The 21,509-nt window shown below is 37.7% G+C and overlaps 1 protein-coding gene across 50 annotated transcripts in view; it reads right to left on the reverse strand.

Moving 5' to 3' along the window:
- Window positions 1-21,509, reverse strand: part of FAM13B (family with sequence similarity 13 member B) — a 96,340-nt gene that overhangs the window by 61,573 nt on the left and 13,258 nt on the right. For 12 of the 50 annotated variants that reach the window (XM_021084828.2, XM_021084822.2, XM_021084824.2 and 9 more), the window contains exons 2-8: window positions 20,663-20,829; window positions 18,880-19,071; window positions 18,237-18,449; window positions 11,393-11,570; window positions 10,946-11,087; window positions 5,855-5,950; window positions 2,997-3,154 (exon numbers count right to left, since the gene is read on the reverse strand). In XM_021084828.2, coding sequence (XP_020940487.1) covers window positions 2,997-3,154; window positions 5,855-5,950; window positions 10,946-11,087; window positions 11,393-11,570; window positions 18,237-18,449; window positions 18,880-19,036 — 944 coding nt within the window. In that variant the 5' untranslated portion in view covers window positions 19,037-19,071; window positions 20,663-20,829. The remainder of the gene's footprint in view (window positions 1-2,996; window positions 3,155-5,854; window positions 5,951-10,945; window positions 11,088-11,392; window positions 11,571-18,236; window positions 18,450-18,879; window positions 19,072-20,662; window positions 20,830-21,509) is intronic. The other 38 variants (XM_021084831.2, XM_021084827.2, XM_021084830.2 and 35 more) reach the window with 5 other exon arrangements.

Below are 21,509 nucleotides of genomic sequence, written 5' to 3' on the forward strand. Positions count from 1 at the left end.
AAAACAAAAAAAGAAGTAATACATACTATTAATTTTATCTCAGCTCTTGAGTACACGTCTTTTTCAATCTGGTGTAACAAAATAGGAAGCACACACAAAGCAACTCTGCTGCATAGCTTAGGTATAATGCTTGTCTTGTTTGAGTTGAGAGCTAAACTTGTATCATGGAAAACTCATTTTTACTTGAAAGACAGACTGACAAACTTTGGTTAGCAGACATTTTCTCAAAAATGACCACAACTGACAGTGCTGATAAAATTTGGGTTTTCAAGCAAAAATTAGAATTCTGGAAAATCTGTATCCTCCACCATAAGCTTAATAGCATCCCAATACTTAAAGATATTTTTTATACCATCAATGGTGATATTAAAGCATATACGTTTGATATCAGGTAACAAAAATGCATCACTATTTGGAAACTCTGAATAATTCAGTTGAGGCGGTATTTTCCAAATGACCAATATACCATATTACAAAATCAAGCATAGCTAAAAGATTCTTTCAAAGTACAAAACAGACCAATGGACCAGTGTATGAAAAACTGAGATATGCTTTAAGGGTCCACACTACAAATAGCTTTTAAGAAACTACCACTTATCAAATTTCGGTGTACTCTTAAAGAATATACACAATTATCTGAAAAGGCTATAAAAATTCTCCACATTTTTCCAACTACTTCTTCACATACTTCAACCAAAATACATATGGCAACAAATTATATGCAGAAGAAAATATGAGAATCGAGCTGTTATCTACTAAGCCAGACATTAGAGATTTATAGAAATGTAACACAATGCCACTAAAAAATCTCTCACTAGAAACTTTTTGGAGATTTTAGAAAACAGTTACTTTTCATTAAAAATTTTTACATTAACATGTATTGAGTTCATCATTACTTTAAAAAATTAATTCCTCAATTTCAATTCCCAGTAAAGACCAATAGCTATAACTCCCAGTAACAGAAGTTCTTTAGGGTCCTCAAATTTAGTAAGGTGGTCATAAGACCAAAAAGTTTGAGAATGGATGACTTAAAACTGATAAAGGAGAAGAATTTATCAGTAAAAAAACTGTTAGATCATAAATGGCTTTACTTCATCTACAAACACAAAGCATCTTCCAAAGCACAACTCAACAAAGAACATTCCCTGCAGTTTATGCTATTTTAATTTATAATACGGTAAATGCTGACAGACATAAAATCAATATTAACGAAGATCTCTGGAATCCTCTATAAATTTTTAAGAGTATAATGTTTGAGACCAAAATATTTGAGAACTGCTAAGCTATCACTTAATGTTTATTTCCCTTAAGTTTCTAAGTTTCTTCCCATTGCTACTTCTGAAGAGAAATACAAAGCAGACTACCTAATACTTCTAGTAAATGTTTTCAAGATACCTCAGAGAAAAACTCAAAGACAAAACATTACGTTATGAAAATTTCAATCTCTAGTTTCATGCAATACAGTATCTACTAATTTCTTAAAATTATTTTGTTTATTAAGAGCTCCCTATATGCTAGGCCCTGTGCCTTCTGAGGATAAAAAGCTAAAATACAATGCTAAGGTATTAACTGAAATTTACAAATATCAACACTAAATCTGAAGACCTCTGAAACAAACACACCTATTTTTGCTGCCTGATATGTCTACCCTTTTCTTTTGGTAACAGTCCCATTTTTCTGTGGCAAACTGGCTCCTCTATCCAACGTTCTTGATATAGGCATAAATTACAACAACCAGCTCTACTTGGGCAGGGGAATGGACACATGACCCAATTTAGGCCAGCCTCTCCCATGCTACCCCACAGGAGTGTGATCTTGAGCAGAATGACGCATGGAAGGAAGTAGTTGGAATCTCACTGCAATAACCACATCCTAAAGAGGTTCTTCCATGACCCTGTTACTAAATTCTCCAGAGTTTCCATGTTCTCTCTGCTTTTCCTTCCAACTCTATGACCTATCCAGCATTCTTCTAATAAAATACCTTTTTTATTTCCATTAACCAGGATCTGTTTCTATAACTGGCAATTGAGGAATCCTGATTACCATCAAATCTCCAATGAATCCATATAAAAATGACTGTATTAGAGGGAAGGAGAATCCTCTACAAAACTAGACAGATGATCAAAGAGAAGAAACTACTAATAGCACACACTTGAAAAATACTTAACCTTGCTAGTAGTAACTGAATAACTACAAATACTAAACAAATTTAATTTCTGTGACAGTACAACTGGTCTATCTCTGCACCATGTTATGTTACAACATATATGTTATATTAGTGGTTATGGTAACCACTAATCACATACGGCTGCTGAGCACCTGAAATGTAGCTAAATTTTGTTTAAATTTAAATAGCCACATGCAGCTAGTGGCTACCTTAGTGGAGAGCATAATTTTTTTTTTTTTTTTTTTTGCTTTTTATAGCTGCACCTGCAGCATATGGAAGTTCCCAGGCTAGGGGTCGAACTGGAGCTATGGCTGCTGGTCTATGCCACAGCCACAGCAACACCAGATTCAAGCCACGTCTGTGACCTACACCACAGCTCACAACAACACTGGATCCTTAGCCCACTGATCGAGGCCAGGGATTAAACCTGCATCCTCATGGATACTAGTCGGGCTCATTTCCGCTAAGCCACAATAAGAACCCCAGGAAGAGGTTATGTTTTTAAAGAAAGGTACAAATACCAATAACTAAAAACTCCTTAAAAAGGTTGTTTCTTTAGAAGTTTCCTGTTTTTCTTTTTCATACACAAACTAACCTTTCATACACCATTATAATCTGTGTAATTTAGTGCTTACGTGAATTTATTTTTGACCACGCCCACAGAATGTATAAGTTCCTGGTCCAGGGATCAAATCCGAGCCACAGCAGCAACCCAGGCCACTGCAGTGACGACATCAGATCCTCAACCCAAAGGAACTCCAGTGCTTAAGTGAATTTACGTTTAGACCAAAATGTTCAAAAACTGAAGTCCTTTTAACTGAAATACTACCTTGTTGATGCTGTAACACTATTTGGTTCCAGGATATCTTCAGTCATCCTTAATTGTACCACCTCTGGCATGTCATCTGATTTTTCTGCACCCTCTTCTGGAAGTTCTTCTATATGTTCTAGCTTTTCATCTTCTTCTTCCTCAGAAAGTTCATTAACCTACAGAAGTAGAAGAAAACTAAGAATTAAAATTTAATGAAACTGTTACCTGACATTATAACATTTTCTAAGAAAAATTTTAATACAACTCATTTTCACTTCATTTCTTAGGACCAATTTCTCTCACAAAGTAAGGAACTGCCAACCTTTCCACATTAGAGTAAAACTGAAACCCAAAAATTACATTTTAAAGCAGGAAGTAATGACTACATTAGTATATCACTAGGAATAGAACTAAGTCTGCAAACTATAAAAAAGCCCTGCATGGAGTTCCTATTGTGGTGCAGTGGAAATGAATCAAAGTTCCCAGGCTAGGGGTCTAATGAGAGCTGCAGCTGCCAGCCTACTCCACAGCCACAGTAACACCAGATCCAAGCCACATCTGTGACTTACATCTCAGCTCACAGCAATGCCAAATCCCTAACCCACTGAGCGAGGCCAGGGGTCAAACCTGCATCCTCATGGATCCTAGTCGGGTTCTGAACCCAATGAGCTATGATGGGAATTCCGAACAAAATATTTTCAAATGAGAAATATTTGCTAAGCTATGCCAAAAAAGAAACTAGTCATAAACGGTCTTGACATTTTTTATAAATTAATGCTTGTCATTAAAAACACTAAACAGTAAAAATATACCTTTGTCCATTCTAGCCAAATATGCTGGCAATACCCAGAATAAATTTACTGCTACATGTAACAGCAATGCTTTTCCTGATGGACAGGCAATTATAGTTGCTAGAGTACTCTCACAAGTGAAAACTTCAACCAGAAGAAAGGTAATTACACTGTGATATTTTACCACACTCCTAATCAACAAGCACATGTTACCTGCTTTCAAGTATAAAACAGTAAGTGCTTAAAAGCCAGGCTTTGGGGGCAGGAAGATCTATGTTTATATCTCTCATGTGCCATTAACTTTTTCTGGCAACTTCCTCAACTTCTCCAGGCCGATGTATAGAATGAAGACGCTATACTATTTACCTCACAAGGCTAGTCGAAAGGATTAAATAATGTATGCAAACTCTTCAGGAGTATAGACATATAATAAGTAATAAATAATAGCTATCATTATAACTGGAATTATCTTATTTCTATATAACATTTATCATAGCTTCTACATTTAACATCACTTTTTATTAGAAATGAAGAGATTATGTAAAATACCTAAAGCAGGAATTCTCAACTACTGGTATATCAAGGTCATTAGATGAGTTCCTATAAATTCATATTAACAACAGTTAATGATCTCAATTTGTGAACCATTTATATATATAAAGTATATGTAGCAGGGAGTTCCCATTGTGGCTCAGTGGGCTAAGAACCCGACTAGTATCCATGAGGACGGGGTTTGATCCCTGGCCTTGCTCAGTGGGTTAAGGAACTGGCACTGCTGTGAGCTGTGGTGTAGGTCACAGACGCAGCTTGGACCCCATGTTGCTGTGGCTATGGCATAGGCCAACAGCTGTAGCCTCAATTCAACCCCTAGCCCAGGAACTTCCATATGCCATAGGTGCGGTGTGGCCCTAAAAAAGAAAAGTATATGCGGCAGATTCTACTGAATTTGTTGTGATTATAAATGTTTTCCCTCATATCTCTCCTATCATATATAACAGTGATGAAAAAGACTGAAAATTACTAGCCTAAGTGGCTATTACTGAAAGGTAAGATTTATATACAACAAAGGTGAAAATTTCAAACAATAGGTCAAAAAAAAAAAAAAAACACTGGATCAAATGGAAAATTATCTTCTTTCTCCATTTATAGATTTAATAAGTTAATGAAAATCAAGAAAATATTTAAGCGGAGTTCCAGTCATGGCGCACTGGTTAAAGTATTCAGCTAGGAGCCATTAGGTCTTAGGTTCGATCCCTGGCCTTGCTCAGTGGGTTAAGGATCTGGCATTGCCGTGAGCTGTGGTGTAGGCCACAGACATGGCTCAGATCCTGCATTGCTGTGGCTCTGGCATAGACGGGTGGCTACAGCTCCGATTAGGCCCCTAGCCTAGGAACCTCCATATGCCGCAGGAATCGGCTCTAGAAAAGGCAAAAAACAAACAAACAAAAAAAAAAGAATATATTTAAGCAATATCTACCTGGTAATGCAAGCAAGGAAAAACATTGTTCTCAATAAGAGTAGAATATTAAAAAAAAACCAAAAAACTAAAGAGATTTAAACTTTGATGAGTATTTATTCAGATTTTTGGTACAGAGGTACTGCTATCTTAATATGTCATATCATACATTTTAAAATCACATTGTGACTACAATCAATAGCTTTTAGTAACTACAAAAGCTTTACACCCAATTATATTGAAATTATATTTGATTCAATAAGCTTTATGTAAATTAGTTGACATTCTCTAGTATTTTCATCAGTAATCATCAACTAAGACATGACATGAACACAGTCTGTTGCCGATGGGTTTTTCTCCCCACCAACCCATCCCCCTCCTACCAGGCCTTCCAGTGTAACTTTTTACAGTAAGAAATGACTAAATTAGTTTGGATAAGAGTAAAAATTATAAACTTAAACAAAAATGATCTTTGACCCCCACCCTTATCTTCAAAAATTCTTCTTGATCCTCTTCTTGTCAATTTGATCTTCTGCTTATCAACTATTCTATTTATACGTTATTCTGAACCTGCCCTATATATGCAGCTGCCTCAACTCCACTTGTGGAAAACCCTCATCCATACTTACATCTCTTCGTTCTTTGACTGCTGTAATTCCCTTCTCTAGAGCCTCGTGAAATGCCTGCTCTCCAGACTCCAGTTTGTGGAGAACGCTGCTACCTGCCTTCTCAAACGTATAAAGAAACATAATTATCACCTACATCTTCAAACCACTCTACTGGATTGGCATTCATTTAAGGATCCCATACAAAGAACCTGTCCACTGACTCCGGGTCATTTCTCAAACACACCCTATTCAACATCTCCAGTCATCTCTCTCATACTATTAAAAAAAAACAAAAAAAAACTGCTTTTGGAGTTCCCGTCGTGGCTCAGCAGTTAACAAAGCTGACCAGGATCCATGTGGATGCGTGTTAGATCCCTGGCCTCGCTCAGTGGGTTAAGGATCCAGCGTTGCCATGAGCTGTGGTGTAGGTCGCAGAGGTGGCTCAGATCTGGTGTTGTTGCAGCATAGGCTGGCAGCTGTAGCTCCGATTCAGTCCCTAGCCTGGGAAATTCCATATGCCACAGATATGGCCCTGAAAAACAAACAAAAAATCTGCTTTCAAATCTACCTTGAAAAGGTTTTAATAGCCAAATACTTGCATTAATGGGATAAACCTCCAAAAGAACAGAGTGATAAATAAACTTCGTTTCTTTCAAGTATCAAATCAGAAGAAAACTCAAAGCACTGCCAGGACAGACCAGGTCTGCCCACCTCTTTAAATAAATGCATAACAAATGAGCAGCATTAAATTATGCCAACTTTAAAATACAAACAAATTATGCTAAGTTTGAGGAGATTTTACTTTTATTCAATACCTTATTAATTCAGCTTCACAAGTCAAATTAAATTATAAAATCTGTTTTTTAAAAAGACTTTCAGAAATTATTAACAACCCAGTTAGAATTCAAAAATATTATAAAAACAGATAAGAAAATAGATTCTGGTTATTAGTAATACAAGCCAAGATAATTAATATACATCACTGTCTCTCAGGACTCACTGCACTACTCTGTTTATTAAGCATATTCTGTTCAATATGCTAATACCTTCTATTCACAAGCAAATCTGCAGAATTCAACATTTTTTTCCTAGTGTTTGTTAATGTTAAATTCTATTTAATGTTAAACACAACTTTTTTTTTTTTTTTTTTGGTCTTTTTAGGGCTGTGTCTGCGGCATACAGAGGTTCCTAGTCTAGGGGTCTAATCGGAGCTGTAGCCACCGGCCTACGCCAGAGCCACAGCAACGTGGGATTCGAGCTGCATCTGCGACCTACAGCACAGCTCATGGCAACGCCAGATCCTTAACCCTGATCACTGAGCGAGGCCAGGGATCAAACCCGCAACCTCATGGGTCCTAGTCGGATTCATTTAACCGCTGAACCACGACACGAACTCCAAGCACAACATATTTTAAGTCAGTTTTCCCAGTGCTTAAAAAAATACATAGTATAGGGAGTTCTCTGGTGGCCTAGTGGATTAAGAATCTGGCATTGTCACACCTGTGGCTCCAGTTACTGTGGTACGGGTTCAATCCCTGGCCCAGGAACTTCCACATGCCATGAAGTAGCCCCCCCGCAAAAGGAGCCTAAAAGTTTAAGGCATATCTACCTACGTGTCCTATTCTTATCATTTTCTTTTAACCAAAAATAATTGTGAACAAATATGTCAGTTATTTTAACCAAGTTTTTTAAGTCAGGAACTGTATTTGACAGCTGGAAACTTTCAAAAAATACAGAATTCCCACTGTGGTTCTGTGGGTTAAAAACCCAACTAATATCCATGAAGATGCAGACTCAATCCCTGCCCTCGCTCAGTGGGTTAGATCCAGCATTGCCACAAGCTGTGATGTAGGTCACAGACACAGCTCAGATCTGGCATTGCTATAGCTGCAGCACAGGCAGACAGATACAGCTCCGATTCGACCCCCAGCCTGGGAACTTCCATATGTCACAGGTATGGCCCTAAAAAGACCAAAATAGCAACAACGTATATATACACACACCCCAAACATATATATGCCAAAAGTTCCATGGATTACTGATTCAGGCTATGAATTCTATCTACTCGATTCACCTCATATATATTTGATTCCATCCTAAGTTCATACATTTTAAGTTATGATTTGGCATCTGCTACTGTTTTCTTAAAAGTTACTGATACTCAAAAAGAAAGAAGGAAGGAAAGAGGAAAGAAGAAAAAGAAGGAAGGAAAGTCAAAGATAAAAATGCTTACATGAATAAAACATTAAAAACTAAGGAGGGTATAACCACCAAATATTAAGAAGACTTATCTATGAAGTTTACAACAGTATAGAAATCCTTTTAAATAAAACCTGGGGAGTTCCTGTCGTGGCGCAGTGGTTAACGAATCCGACTAGGAACCATAAGGTTGCGGGTTCGGTCCCTGCCCTTGCTCAGTGGGTTAAGGATCTGGCGTTGCCGTGAGCTGTGGTGTAGGTTGCAGATGCGGCTCAGATCCCGCGTTGCTGTGGCTCTGGTGTAGGCTGGTGGCTACAGCTATGATTGGACCCCTAGCCTGGGAATCTCCATATGCCGCAGGAGCGGCCCAAGAAATAGCAAAAAGACAAAAAAAAAAAAAAAACCTGGGCTACTCAGGAAATAAAACTCCTAATTCAGATAATTAAGAGTCAATACCTTTAAGAATGAATGAAAATCTGTATAATAAACTATCTTCCAAGAGATGTTGCTTTACACTTTAAGAACAAATGAAGGGAAGTAATACAATATCCACCAATAAGTAGTATAACCATATAATTTATCATCTGAACCTGGATACATCTGAGAGTGAAAAGGGGAGCTACTAATAACTATATCATAAAGCAGATATAAAATGGGACTACTCTTAGAAAAGCAGGATGTACTAACATCTATTCAAGTGGTTACGAGTACACGAATCAAATAAATTATATGTTACATCCATACAAGAGGAAACTACATAGATGTAAAAATAAACATGTTCTCTACATTCCAATAAAAGATCTCCAAGAGAGCTCCCTGATGGTATACTGGTTAGGTCTCAGTGCTTTCACTTCTGTGGTCTGAGTTGGATCCCTGGTCTGGGAACTGAGATCTCACATCAAACCACTGCATGTCATGGTCAAAAAATAAATAAATTTAAAAATAAAAAGTTAAGAAATATATCTTCAAGATATATTGTTAACTGATTAAAAAAACAAGGTGCCCAACAGTGTGTAATGGTATGCTACTTTCCTATCTAAAAAACTGAAAGGAGGGAGTTTCTGTCGTGGCGCAGTGGTTAACGAATCTGACTAGGAACCATGAGGTTGGGCATTCGATCCCTGGCCTCCCTTAGGGGGTTAAGGATCCAGTGTTGCCATGAGCTATGGTATAGGTCACAGATGTGGCTCGGATCCTGTGTTGCTATGGCTGTGGTGTAGGCTGGCAGCTGTAGCTCCGATTCAACTCCTAGCCTGGACCTCCATATGCCGTGGGTGTGGCAAAAAAAAAAAAAAAAAAAAAAAAAAAACTTAGGAGCGCCCATCATGGCGCAGCAGAAACAAATCCGGCTAGGAACTATGAGGTTGCGGGGGTTCGATCCCTGGCCATGCCCAGTGGGTTAAGGATCCGGCACTGCCACGAGCTGTGGTGTAGGTCAAAGACTCGGCTCGGCTCCCACATTGCTGTGGCTGTGGCACAGGCCAGCAACTGTAGCTCCGATTAGACCCCTAGCCTGGGAACTTCTATATGCCGCATGTGCGGCCGTGAAAAGACAAAAAAAAAAAAGAAAAAAAAAACCTGAAAGGAAATATGTGCTTACATTTGCATAAAGCAACTCTGGAAAAACAGAAAAAAACAAAAGGGGGAGAGGTGGGTATACTAAGAATAGGAATATATAGTTTACTGTATATTTTACCTTATATATTTTTAACCAGGTGAGTTATTAGTCATTTAAAAAAGCTATCAGCCTCACCCCATGTTCAAAATATAAATAACACTGTAGATTTTAATATAAAAGTTTGCTTGACACATCATTTCACTTAAGCACAAAAGAAAAACCTCTGAATAGACCTAAATCACAAATTCTAAACCTGAGAACTCTGAATTAATGTGGCTTTACAGTCAATTACAATTACTCAGAATCAATATTCTCACTTCATAAAGAAATGGACTAGGATCCTTGTACAGTCTCAACCATCAAAGCATAGCAGTAATAACAATATATGAAGTTGCTTGAGAAATGGAGTTTAATATTCAAGAGCCACAAGAGTTAAAACATTATCTGCAACCTAAATTATTACTCTCCTGATGCTTCCCATTAATAACAAAGACTGCTCTGCTACACTGACTTGCTACTTTAATAATGAAATACATTTTTAAAAGTTTGTGTCAACTTTATATTCAATCTTTCCCTCTACCTTCTAATTCTCACCCTTTCCTAATTCCTCTATGCTAGCAGTTTCTTTGCAAAAACAAAAATACATTATTCTTACAAAATAAATAATGTTTAAGTTAACAGAAGAAAAACACATAAAAGGCCACAACAGTTCTACCATATACTCTGGTTTCAATTCCTTTTCCATATTATCCAATAAGAAATTGTTCAGAAAAAAATCACATTCAAATGCTACATGGATATGTCACCTATGATTATATATAGCAAGAGAACTGCTTCCAGTTTAGTATTTAAAATTGCACCTAAGTTTGGGTCATGTCCTCAAGAGCATATTCTTTACAAAACAACAACAACAACAATAACAGGAGTCCCTGGAGTTCCCACTGTGGCAGTAATCTGACTGCAGCAGCTTGGTTCACTGCCGAGGTGCGGGTTCAATCCCTGGCCCAGCACTGTGGGTTAATGATCCACAGTGGAGACTCAGATTCGATCCTGGGCTGGGAACTTCCATATGCAATGGGTGCAGCCATAAAAACAAAACAGGAGTTCCAGCTGTGGCAGAGCAGGTTAAAGATCTGATATTGCTGCATCTGTGGCAGAGGTCATAGCTGCAGCTTGGATTCAATCCCTGGCCTGGGAACTTCCATATGTCACAGGTTCTTTTGGCTGAAAAACAAAACAAACCAAATAAACAAACAAAAAAACCCCATTCCCTCCAATATTTAAAATATCCTCACCTGTTCAGTAATGGAACTCAAATCATTAGATGAAAAATCTTCCTCTTCATTCTCAAAAAACTCATAGTAATTTTCCAGAAGTCCAGCCATTATCCTGCTCACTATTTCTTGTTCTTTCAGATCTTCCACATCTGTGTAAATACTAAGAATAAAAGTCCAAGCTGAATTGAGAGTTCTTAAATCAATCACAGGTAAAGTTCAAAGACGACCAGTGAATCACTTTATGAACCTGAGCAATTTATACAATCATTCTGTGCCTCAGTTTTCCCATCTGTAAAGCCTACATAATTTGTACTCTGTTCACAGAAATGCTGGGAGGATTAATCAGATCTACTATAAAAAATAATGGTTCATCAGACAACCTATGATCCTTGGGAGAAAGTACAATGATTCTATTTCACAAATTCAAACATTTTTTAATCAAAAAAAATTTGTTAAAAAACTTACTGGAAGACATCTGGACCAAAGACAGCAGCCAAAGAGTTTGCAGACCAAATTTCTTCATGATGTGACGCTACATTGGCTAAAAATCTACACAGAAACTTTAACAAACTGTAATTAACAGGTGGAAGCTGTTGCAAGAGGAACCTCAACTTTCTTCCAAATTCATCTTCATTATTATAATCTATAAAACATAATAACAGGGTTTTTTTTTTTTAATGAAGTAAAAGCAAACCTCAGATATTCTGCCAGGTTCACATTACTCCACCCACATCACCCTTTTACTATAACAATTCAAAACCTCCTCACTTCCTCTATTAGAGGCCAAATGCCTTAGGGCTTTGTATTTTACTTATAAAGTGGAAGAGCTGGAAAAGGAACTCAATCCCTCAACTGTTGGAGGATGTTTTCCTCATCTATTACTCACTGGCATCGATTCTCTATTTTTTTAAATTCTCATCATACTGACTTTTGCATGACTGTACCTGTGTTTCCAAATTAGTGCAACTCCAAGAAGTCAAAATGCAGAGTTGCCATTGTGGCTCAGTGGTTAACAAACCCGACTAGTATCCATGAGGATATGGGTTCAATCCCTGGCCTTGCTCAGTGGGTTAAGGATCCAGCTGTGAGCTGTGGTGTAGATCACAGACTCGACTCGGATCCCGCATTGCTGTGGCTGTGGCGCAGGCCAGCACCTACAGTTCCTATTCGACTGCTAGCCTGGGAACCTCCATAATCCGCCGGTGCGGCCCTAAAAAGACAAAAGAGAAAAAAAAAAAAAAGAAGTCAAAATGCACTGCCCAGTACCAATCACCACCACGACCACAGTAAGCAAAGACAAGAAGCAATTTAACCAGCTCATAGTATCAAAATGAGTAGAAAAACAAGGAAGGAACACAAGGTCTTTCCTCTTCAACATTCTTAAAAGAACAAAAAGGAATTCCACTTCTCATTTGTTTTTCTCCTCTAAGCTGATACTGGTTTCTATTTACCAAGTAAATTTTCAGCTACCAGGAGTAAGGCCCTGTGTTTTTATCAATGAGTTTTCATTAACAGAAATTAGGCATGTAACAATGTCTCTGATTGGTGAGGACCCCACTTGAGAGAAGTAATTTCTCAGAAATACCTTCAAAATGAAAATCAACCCATGGAGTTCCCATTGTGGCACAGCGGAAACAAATCTGACTAGTATCCATGAGGATGTGGGTTCGATCCCTGGCTCTGCTCAGAAAGTTGGGGATTTGGCATTGCAGTGAGCTGTGGTGTAGGTTGCAGACATAGCTCAGATCCCACATTACTGTGGCTGTGGCGTAGGCCTGCAGCTCCAGCTCTAATTAGACCTCTAGCTCAGGAACTTCCATATGCCACAGGTGCAGCCCTAAAAAAGCAAAAATAAATGAAAAAGAGAAAGAAAGAAAACCCAATTTTATTTCATTCTTTGTTTTTCTAAGGGAAATAAAGTTCTTAAAATTATTTAAAAAATTAATTCTTGGTTAAAAAAAATTTCTTGGTAAGAGGTTATGATCATGATATTGGCCACTTCTGCAAAATAATACAATTCTAAGTTTAAGTTTAAAATGCAACCAATAACAATTCTTCTATATTTCATAATATTACCAACATTAATGGTAATATTATGGATTAATGTCTTTTGACTATAATCGGCGGAAAGTAATAATCTAAATTTAGCAGTAAAGTATTATTTAAGAAAAATCACGTACATCAACTCAAAAAATATATGCAAGCACTTAACATTATCACTATGACATGAGCACTGACAAACTCTACATATCATCCTCTCTAGCCATGCAGCATTTATCATCTAACATACCCATGCTTTTATCCTGCTTATCATCTATTTCTCCTCTAATTCTCCTTATGCTCTCTCAGAATTTTAGCTCTGTGATGGCACTGATTTTTATACAGTTTTGATCACTTCTACATTCCCAGAATCTAGAACAGCACCTAGTATACAGTAGATGTTCAATAAAAATTAAAGAAGCTGAATACACAATAACTGAAAAAAGAAGCTGGATTACAAAAATATTTGACTTAGGAGTTCCTGTTGCGGCACAGCAGAAATGAATCCAACCAGTAACCATGAAGTTGTGGGTTCAATCCATGGCCTCACTCAGTGGGTTAAGGATCTGGCGTTCCCATGAGCTGTGGTGTAGGTCACAGAGGCAGTTCACACCATGTGTTGCTGTGGCTGTGGTGTAGGCTCCCAGCTACAGCTCTGATTTGACCCCTAGCCTGGGAACCTCCGCATGCTGTGTGTGCAGCCCTAAAAAGGAAAAAAAAAAAAAAAATTGACTTAATGGAGTTAGGTAAGACTGTGGGCTATACTGTTTTTTACTTGAAATACTGTTCATGCTGCTCTACTTTTGTTAGTGAACATTTGTAGTATTCAAAAATATTTACACCTGGTAGGCTGCTTCTAAAGTCTTCAAATAAGGCAAAAAAGCATTTCTGTGTGTGTGCGTGTGTGTGTGTGTGTGTGTGTAAAACCTGTTTCAATTTTTTTCCTTTTAAGCCTACTTTCTAGTTAAATCATGACCAGGAAAAAATATGTATGTATCAAAGGAAATTCCTCTGACTAGCAATTCTTTTAAGTACTGTAACATAAATGTTACAACAAATTCACAAAACTGGGAACTGTGTTTCCTACCAAAACATAATTTATAAGACACTGGACAAAACTATCATGGGCTAAACCAATGGTTGATAAAAACATTTGACAATGCAAAGAATGGCTGTCATAACTTGGGGAAAGAGGGTACCAGAGGTATTAGTGGGTAGAGGTCAGAGATCCTACTAAATATCCTAAAACTCAAGGATAGCCCCTATGACAGGGAGTTGTAGAAGTCCCACTAGATAGAGAGGGAAACCTAGGGTCTTTGGGGATACCACTGTAAGTTAATCATCACTCAAACCAGCAGAACATCAGCGGAACAAAGGAGGGCTGCTTAACCATAAAACCATAAATAAAAACAGGAGATACGCCCCAGGTCATTTAGTCAAAGATAAAATGAGGCCTGCATTCGAGTTCCCAAGATAATGATCCTTAGGACCAGGGATAGGAATGTAAGGAAAAGATGACATTCTAAAGTAGGGACCCTCATTACACAGAAACCTGAGATGATTCAACATATTTTAGCATATGTTACCACCCTTCTGCTCATTTGAATGAGTGCCATGACAGTCCTAGTTTGACTTTATGGGATTAAATACCCTCTTACCTGGTAAAAAGGAAGAGCTAATGATATAAGTCTGACATCTACTCAAAGAACTAGAAAGAAGGCAGTCTTTTCCCCCTCCCCACTTTCCTTGGATTATAAAAACGTAGCCCACCTAATCCTAAAGGCAGAGCTTCTTTGCCTGCCAGCTTGTATCTCTCACAAGCATCCTATCTTAAATCTACTTCACGCCTATCACTTTGTTTCTCCCTGAATTACTTTTGTGCTGAGACACAAAGAACCTGAACCTCAGTAAGTCCAAACACCAGGTGAGTGATTCCAATTAAAAAGTCCCAACCTGGTAAACCAACTACAATGGAAAAATTAAACATCACTTAAAAAAAAAAGTCCCAATCTGGTTTTAGGCTGGGTTCAAGTCCAGGCATGTGGGTTCAAGTTCCAATCTGGCTTCTGGCTGGGTTCGAGTCGGAAGTGTTCTTAGTCACCTATACTAAAGAAATACCCAGCCCCAAATATCTACTGTGCCAAGGCTGTGAAATCCTGGTTTAAATAAAAGGTCACACGATGTCAGAAATGCAACTCTGCAACGTCCTGCTATCACAGAAAATGAAAACCACATTTTTTTTTTAATGTTTTTTCATTTTTTTTAGGGCTGCACCCACGACATAAGCTCCCAGTCTAGGGGTCGAATCAATGCTGCAGCTGCCGACCCATGCCAGATCCCAGCTGCGTCTGCAACCTACACCACAGCACAGTGCAAAAGCAGATCTGTGCAGGGCCAAGGAATCGAACCTGTGCCCTCATGGATACTCGTTGGGTTCATTACCGCTGAGCCACAACGGGAACTCCAAAACCACTTTTTAAAATACACTAACTCAAATGCAACTGCAGAAATGCTTCCTCCATGATCTTAAAAGCACTAATTCGATGTATTTGTGAATGTCAATTAAAGTATTAAGTTACCTACAACAAATGGAGAGGAAATTTTGTCCAGAGACCTAGACACCTTCCCAAAAAAATAACTAAAGGATGAACAAATAGATTTTTATATCAGAAATGTAAATATCACCTCAAGTACTGCCACACCTATCTGCATAGCTATTAAAGAAATGGGTGTATCAGATGGGTGTGTGGTGCACACATACATACATATGCTAATGGTTACTTAAGTGGAGACTGTAGAATGGTGGATTTTTCATAGCAAATGGACCACAGGCATTTTTACATGCCTTAAATTCCTTCACAAGTGAATGCTGACATAACAATTAATTAGTAAGATGTATACTGTAATTCCCTAAATAACACAGTGCATAATGCTATCATACTTTTTTTTTTTTTTTGTCTTTTTGTCTTTTTTGTTGTTGTTGTTGTTGCTATTTCTTGGGCCGCTCCCGCGGCATATGGAGGTTCCCAGGCTAGGGGTTGAATCGGAGCTGTAGCCACCGGCCTACACCAGAGTCACAGCAACGCAGGATCCGAGCCGCGTCTGCAACCTACACCACAGCTCACGGCAACGCCGGATCGTTAACCCACTGAGCAAGGGCAGGGATCGAACCCGCAACCTCGTGGTTCCTAGTCGGATTCGTTAACCACTGCGCCACGACGGGAACTCCTGCTATCATACTTTTAAATCAACCAAAAGGACAATTCCATGACAAAAAAGTTTCTGATTGGTATCATCAATGAGAGGCAATGACTTTATTTAAATCTTATTCTACTTATTCATTTATAAATTTTCAATCAAAGATAAAGATTATCAAGATTATCTGATTCTTAGGACTTTAAAAGACCTGTTTACAATTCAGGTAATACAGGGAAAATGGAACCCTATCACTATAAAAGCAAAAAGAATGGCTTGAGAGACATAAAAAGGGCTCAAAAAACTCTAATGCATCAGTTTCGTAATATATTTAATGGGTGCAAAATGCTTATTAGGTGATTCAATTTAAACATCTGAAAAAACTCCTATTTCTAAGAAAAGAAATTCGAAATGGATTCAGAAATTCAAAACAACAAAAAAATCAGTATTTACTGGGAGAAAAAAAGTTATACTTTGGAAAAAGGTGACACTGATGACACTTCACTTTAAAACCTGTTCTTTGATCCAGGTGGCACAATTGAAAAAAAAAAAAAAAAAAATCAAAACTGAATCTGACTAACCATTCCTGAATACAGTAAGTTTGAAGTGAGCCCTATCATTTAGCTATCAAGAAGAAAACATATGTAAGAGGGTCATAAAATATCTCTGCATTACCCTTGGCACATAAATAAGAGGCATCCACTAATTTAGGTTCATGGTTCAATTTAAGAAAAAGAAGGATAAACACTCTCGAAAAGAAATCCTCCTTCTCTGACCATATACTGCTTAAGGATACACACAAACACATAAAATATCCAACTATGATAGTGATAGGGATTAAGGAGGTAGTTATAATTTCTTAAAATCACTGAATTTCTGTAGAAGCCACAATTCAAAAAATTGAGGAGATTCCATAATACAAAGAAAAGCCAGAAAAAAAATCACCGAATCACTGAAAAAGTCAATAAATGTATAATACAGTTGTCCCTTGAACAATGCAGGGGCTGGGGCACTAACCCTCCATGTTGCTGGAAGTTTGTTATAACTTTACAGTCGGCCCTCCAAATCCTTGGTTCTGCATGTGTGGATTCAACCACTGGAGATCATATAGTAATACAGTACATATTTACTGAAAAAGTATGCATAAAGGGTCAACTATTCTATATGCCAACTTCATTAACTCCCTCATACGACAAAACATGTGACATGTACACATGAAGACCATTTGGCTTAAAGAACAGAAGCATTTCCTCACTTCTTGGTTCATTTATCTTTCTTTCCGAATGCATCCACCTTTATTTTTCTTGTCAATTCCAGCTAAGCCCTACTTTTAGTCACCACCAAAAGACAAATCAAATTTCTTTATTTGGCTTGGAGTCTGATGTCTAATTTGATATTTTATTTCCTTCAGGTAGGTGTCTAAAAACAAGCTTCAGGTATATTCTAGACTTAGAATCAATGCTGTCTTCCAGTTGTTTCTTTTTCTTTTTTGGCTGCCACGCAACATACGGAGTTCCCAGGCCAAAGATCAGATTCGAGCTGCAGTTGCCACCTACACAGCAGCTGCAGCAACCCATTGTGCAGGGCTGGGGATGGAACCTACATCCTGGCGCTGAAGAGATGCTGCTGATCCCATTGCATCACAGCAGGAACTCCCGTCTTCTGGTTTTTGCTAGGATGTTCTATCAAACCAAGGATAAACATAGTAACATCACCACTAAACAACACCAGTGGCTATTATGGGACATTCTGCCACACGCATTTTTTTTTTTTCCTTCCTTTTTCCCCCTCCTACTCCTTGTTCTTGTCTCCTGCCTTTCCTCCTCCTCCTCATCACCCTATACCTCATGCTAAGACCAACCATAAGAAGTAAACAGCACTGGAGGAATCTAAGACATTGCCATTCCCTGAATTAGACAATACAGCTGCAAAGAGCATATGTCTCCGAATGGGAAGTTAAGAAATCAATCTTAGAATTACTATAATTACTGCCTCTACATCAAGATTTCTAAAAGGTAAGAGACTGTGAAATTTAATGGTATATGACTGATTTGTAAGATTCAAATTATGTTACCTTGAGAAAGCTGTATCAAGTGAATATGCAAACTGCCAGGGATAACAGGTTCAGGAAGTTCTTGAAGGAAAAATCTAAGAAGACTAATAGCTGAGGGAATATCTGCTTCCTTAACCAAATCCACCTCTTCTCCACTGTCGTATCTCTGCCGAAGCCACTCCACTGTCTCAGCATTTCCATTGACTTGAAAAAGTCCTTGTTGCTCCAGACCTCCTACATTAGTTCAAGGCAAAAATTAAATAAACTTCAGCTTCAACTACCATATATATTCGTTCTCCAATCAAATTAAAATATTCATACTTTTGGAAAGCCATTCTTGGCTCTCCTGATTGGGCTGAACACCCTCAAATTATACATCTAGAGATATATACTATCTATGTCCTGAGGGATACTCTATTTTATCCCACCCTCTAGTATCCACTAAAAATACTCTCATCCCTCCCACCAACATATGCTCTAAGCTGGGTATTTCTAAGTATATGACTTTAAGTAAAAGACACACTAAAATGTTGAAAAGAATTTCTACTGTTTTTCTCACTATACTTTGGATGTTGAATACTTAAAAAAAAAAAAAAATCTGAGGTCAAAAAGGGATTGTGTTTATTAAAACAAAGGCTAGCCCTCAAAGTAAGGAAATATATACCATGTTCCTCAATATAGTCCACTACGTGGCGGACTATGAACGGAACCTCATTGTCTGGATGTCCTCCCTGCTGCAGCTCATCAAGTGGAATTCCAAATATTTTGTTAGCAAGAACGGAGTTGCAGTTACTCAAGGAAGGGGAGGAGCTCTTCCTCATATCTTTTTTGCAGCCAGAAATCAAAGCTGTCTTTTCTGCCAAATGAAAGGAAAAAAAAAAAAAAAAAGACTATAATGATTAACATGTGGCAATATGACTAAATATACATTAAAGGAAAAGGCTTTACACCTGAATGTGTTCTCATCTATTAAACATGTTCCAGTAATCAGGCCCACAGTGTGCTCTACAAATAAAGTTCAATACAATCATCTAAGCATTTTCTCTACCATGTGAAGTTAGTTCTGAATGTTCCCTTTAGCATTTGTATACTTATCAAGCAATGGCAAACTTAATCATTAAACTTAGCAGAGGACATTCATGTACCAAAGATAAATTAAGAGGCAATTTTTGCTCCTATAGGACCATTACTGACCAATCTTATTAATGACACAAGTAAAAAGCCAACCTGATCATTTCTGGACTCTGCTATATGAAGCTCGTCTAACCACTCAATTCATAATCACCCAAACAGGAGAGAATCATTTCTTAAAAAATGACGGGCTGATAAGAAAAAGGTTAACCAGGTCTTATTTCTATATAACAAAGCAGGCTTAATATGTTTTTATAAACAAAGGAAAATTTTCAGTTCTGGACATCGACTTTCAATGAAAATGTTCTTTAATCAATCCTGCTATTTCATAATTATTCACAACAAAAATTCCTACAGTCGGTCTAGTTCAGAAAAAAATAAACTACTTGTCTTAACTTTGTGTGATCAATAAAGAAGCAATGAGAAAAAAACAATGTTTATGGAGTTCCCGTCATGGCTCAGTGGTTAACGAATACGACTACGAACCATGAGTTGCAGGTTCAATCCCTGGCCTTGCTCAGTGGGTTAGGGATCCGGAGTTGCTGTGAGCTGTGGTGTAGGTTGCAGATCCAGCTCAGATCCCAAGTTGCTGTGGTTCTGGTGTAGGCCAGAGGCTATGGTTCCGATTCAACCCCTAGCGTGGGAACCTCCATATGCCGCAGGAGCAGCCCAAGAAATGGCAAAAAGACAAAAAAAAGAAAAAGAAAAAAAACAATGTTTCCAATTTCTGAAGCATCAAAGAATAAGTTATCCCAAGAAAAATTTATCTACTAAAATAATCATTATTACTTTCTTTGGGGAAAGAAGTATTTTTAAAGAAAAGCTTTTTTCAAAAGTTGATAATAAACAAAATGACACCAACTGGACTTTTTTCATCATCCCAGGGGAAACGATTCCTTTCACACTACTAAAGAAATGAAATGGAGCAAAAAAAAAAAAAAAAAAAAAAAAACTCAATATTCTAAAGTTTACACAAATAAGGTATATTATGTATAATATAATACACGCACACGCGCGCACACACACACACACACATATATATATATATATATAAAAAATAGACGTGCCCACTGGGTCAAGAGACACTGTGACTGGGAAACAAATCCATCCAACTTAAAGAAACAAAAATTAACTCAGGGCAGGAAATGCATAAATTTAAATAGTTTCAGCCAAGCAAAATCCATTCCTTAACACATCTGATGCCAGCTAGTAACTACAAAGACTGAAGTTAACAATCCAATAGCAGCCACAGGAGATAAATTCCAAAATCTCTGTGGATGTATAAGTATGGGACAGTTACTACTGTGAAAACTTACCTTCGAGTACTTAAACACCTAAGTTTAAAAAATGGCTTCTGCACCAGCTACCCTCACTGAGCAAGCATTCTTTTGTCATTTATGGCTGTTTGAGATTATGGCAGAAGATCAGCCTGTAGTTCCTCATTGAAGAAACGCAGAACTCGATCAGTACTTCAGCAGTTAATCTAGAAGAAAAAAACAATTCTTTTAATTTCCCACTGTATCTTCAACTGTGAGAAGACACTAGAATAAGCAGTGACGTCCATTTAGGTGCTTCTACTAAAAAGCATTCTTTCGCCTAAAAAAAACTTGTCTGTGACCTAGTTAGAAGCAAAATTCTATACAAGGTTTCAAATTATGATGGCTAACCTGGATATGAATCTTTCTACTAAAAACAAAGGAATTACACAGGACAATCTCTGACTGCACACCTCTTCAGGCATTACACCATTCAAATAATCCATTTTTCCTCAAAAAACCCTTCATTTGCTCACCCAAACACATCCCACCCAGTCCCATTCCATCTGCATATACTCTGAACTAAACATGTAAGTATTTTTAGATCCAAGAGTGAAAAAAATGACTTTAAGCCTGGAACTACACTTACACACTTTACTCTTTTCTTTGTATACAACAAATATTGTGTTAGCAAGAACACAGTTTTCTGAGCTTTCTGTTTTGGAGAGGCAATAGCACATGTTGGAAAAGAGCAGTTAATAGAACTAGAAAGGCAAATATTCAAATATCAACTCCATCATTCTACAGATGCAACCCAGGAAAACCTCCACGTCTCTAAGCCTAGGTAGGTTTCCTTATACAAAATAACACCTATACACGTGTTACACTTCACTTAGAAAACACATGT

Source organism: Sus scrofa, chromosome 2 (genome assembly GCF_054392235.1).
Source record: "Sus scrofa isolate SSC_HxYL_T2T_F1_AM1 chromosome 2, Sscrofa_HxYL_maternal_Yorkshire_Landrace_v2.0, whole genome shotgun sequence".
NCBI classification, from domain to species: domain Eukaryota; kingdom Metazoa; phylum Chordata; class Mammalia; order Artiodactyla; family Suidae; genus Sus; species Sus scrofa.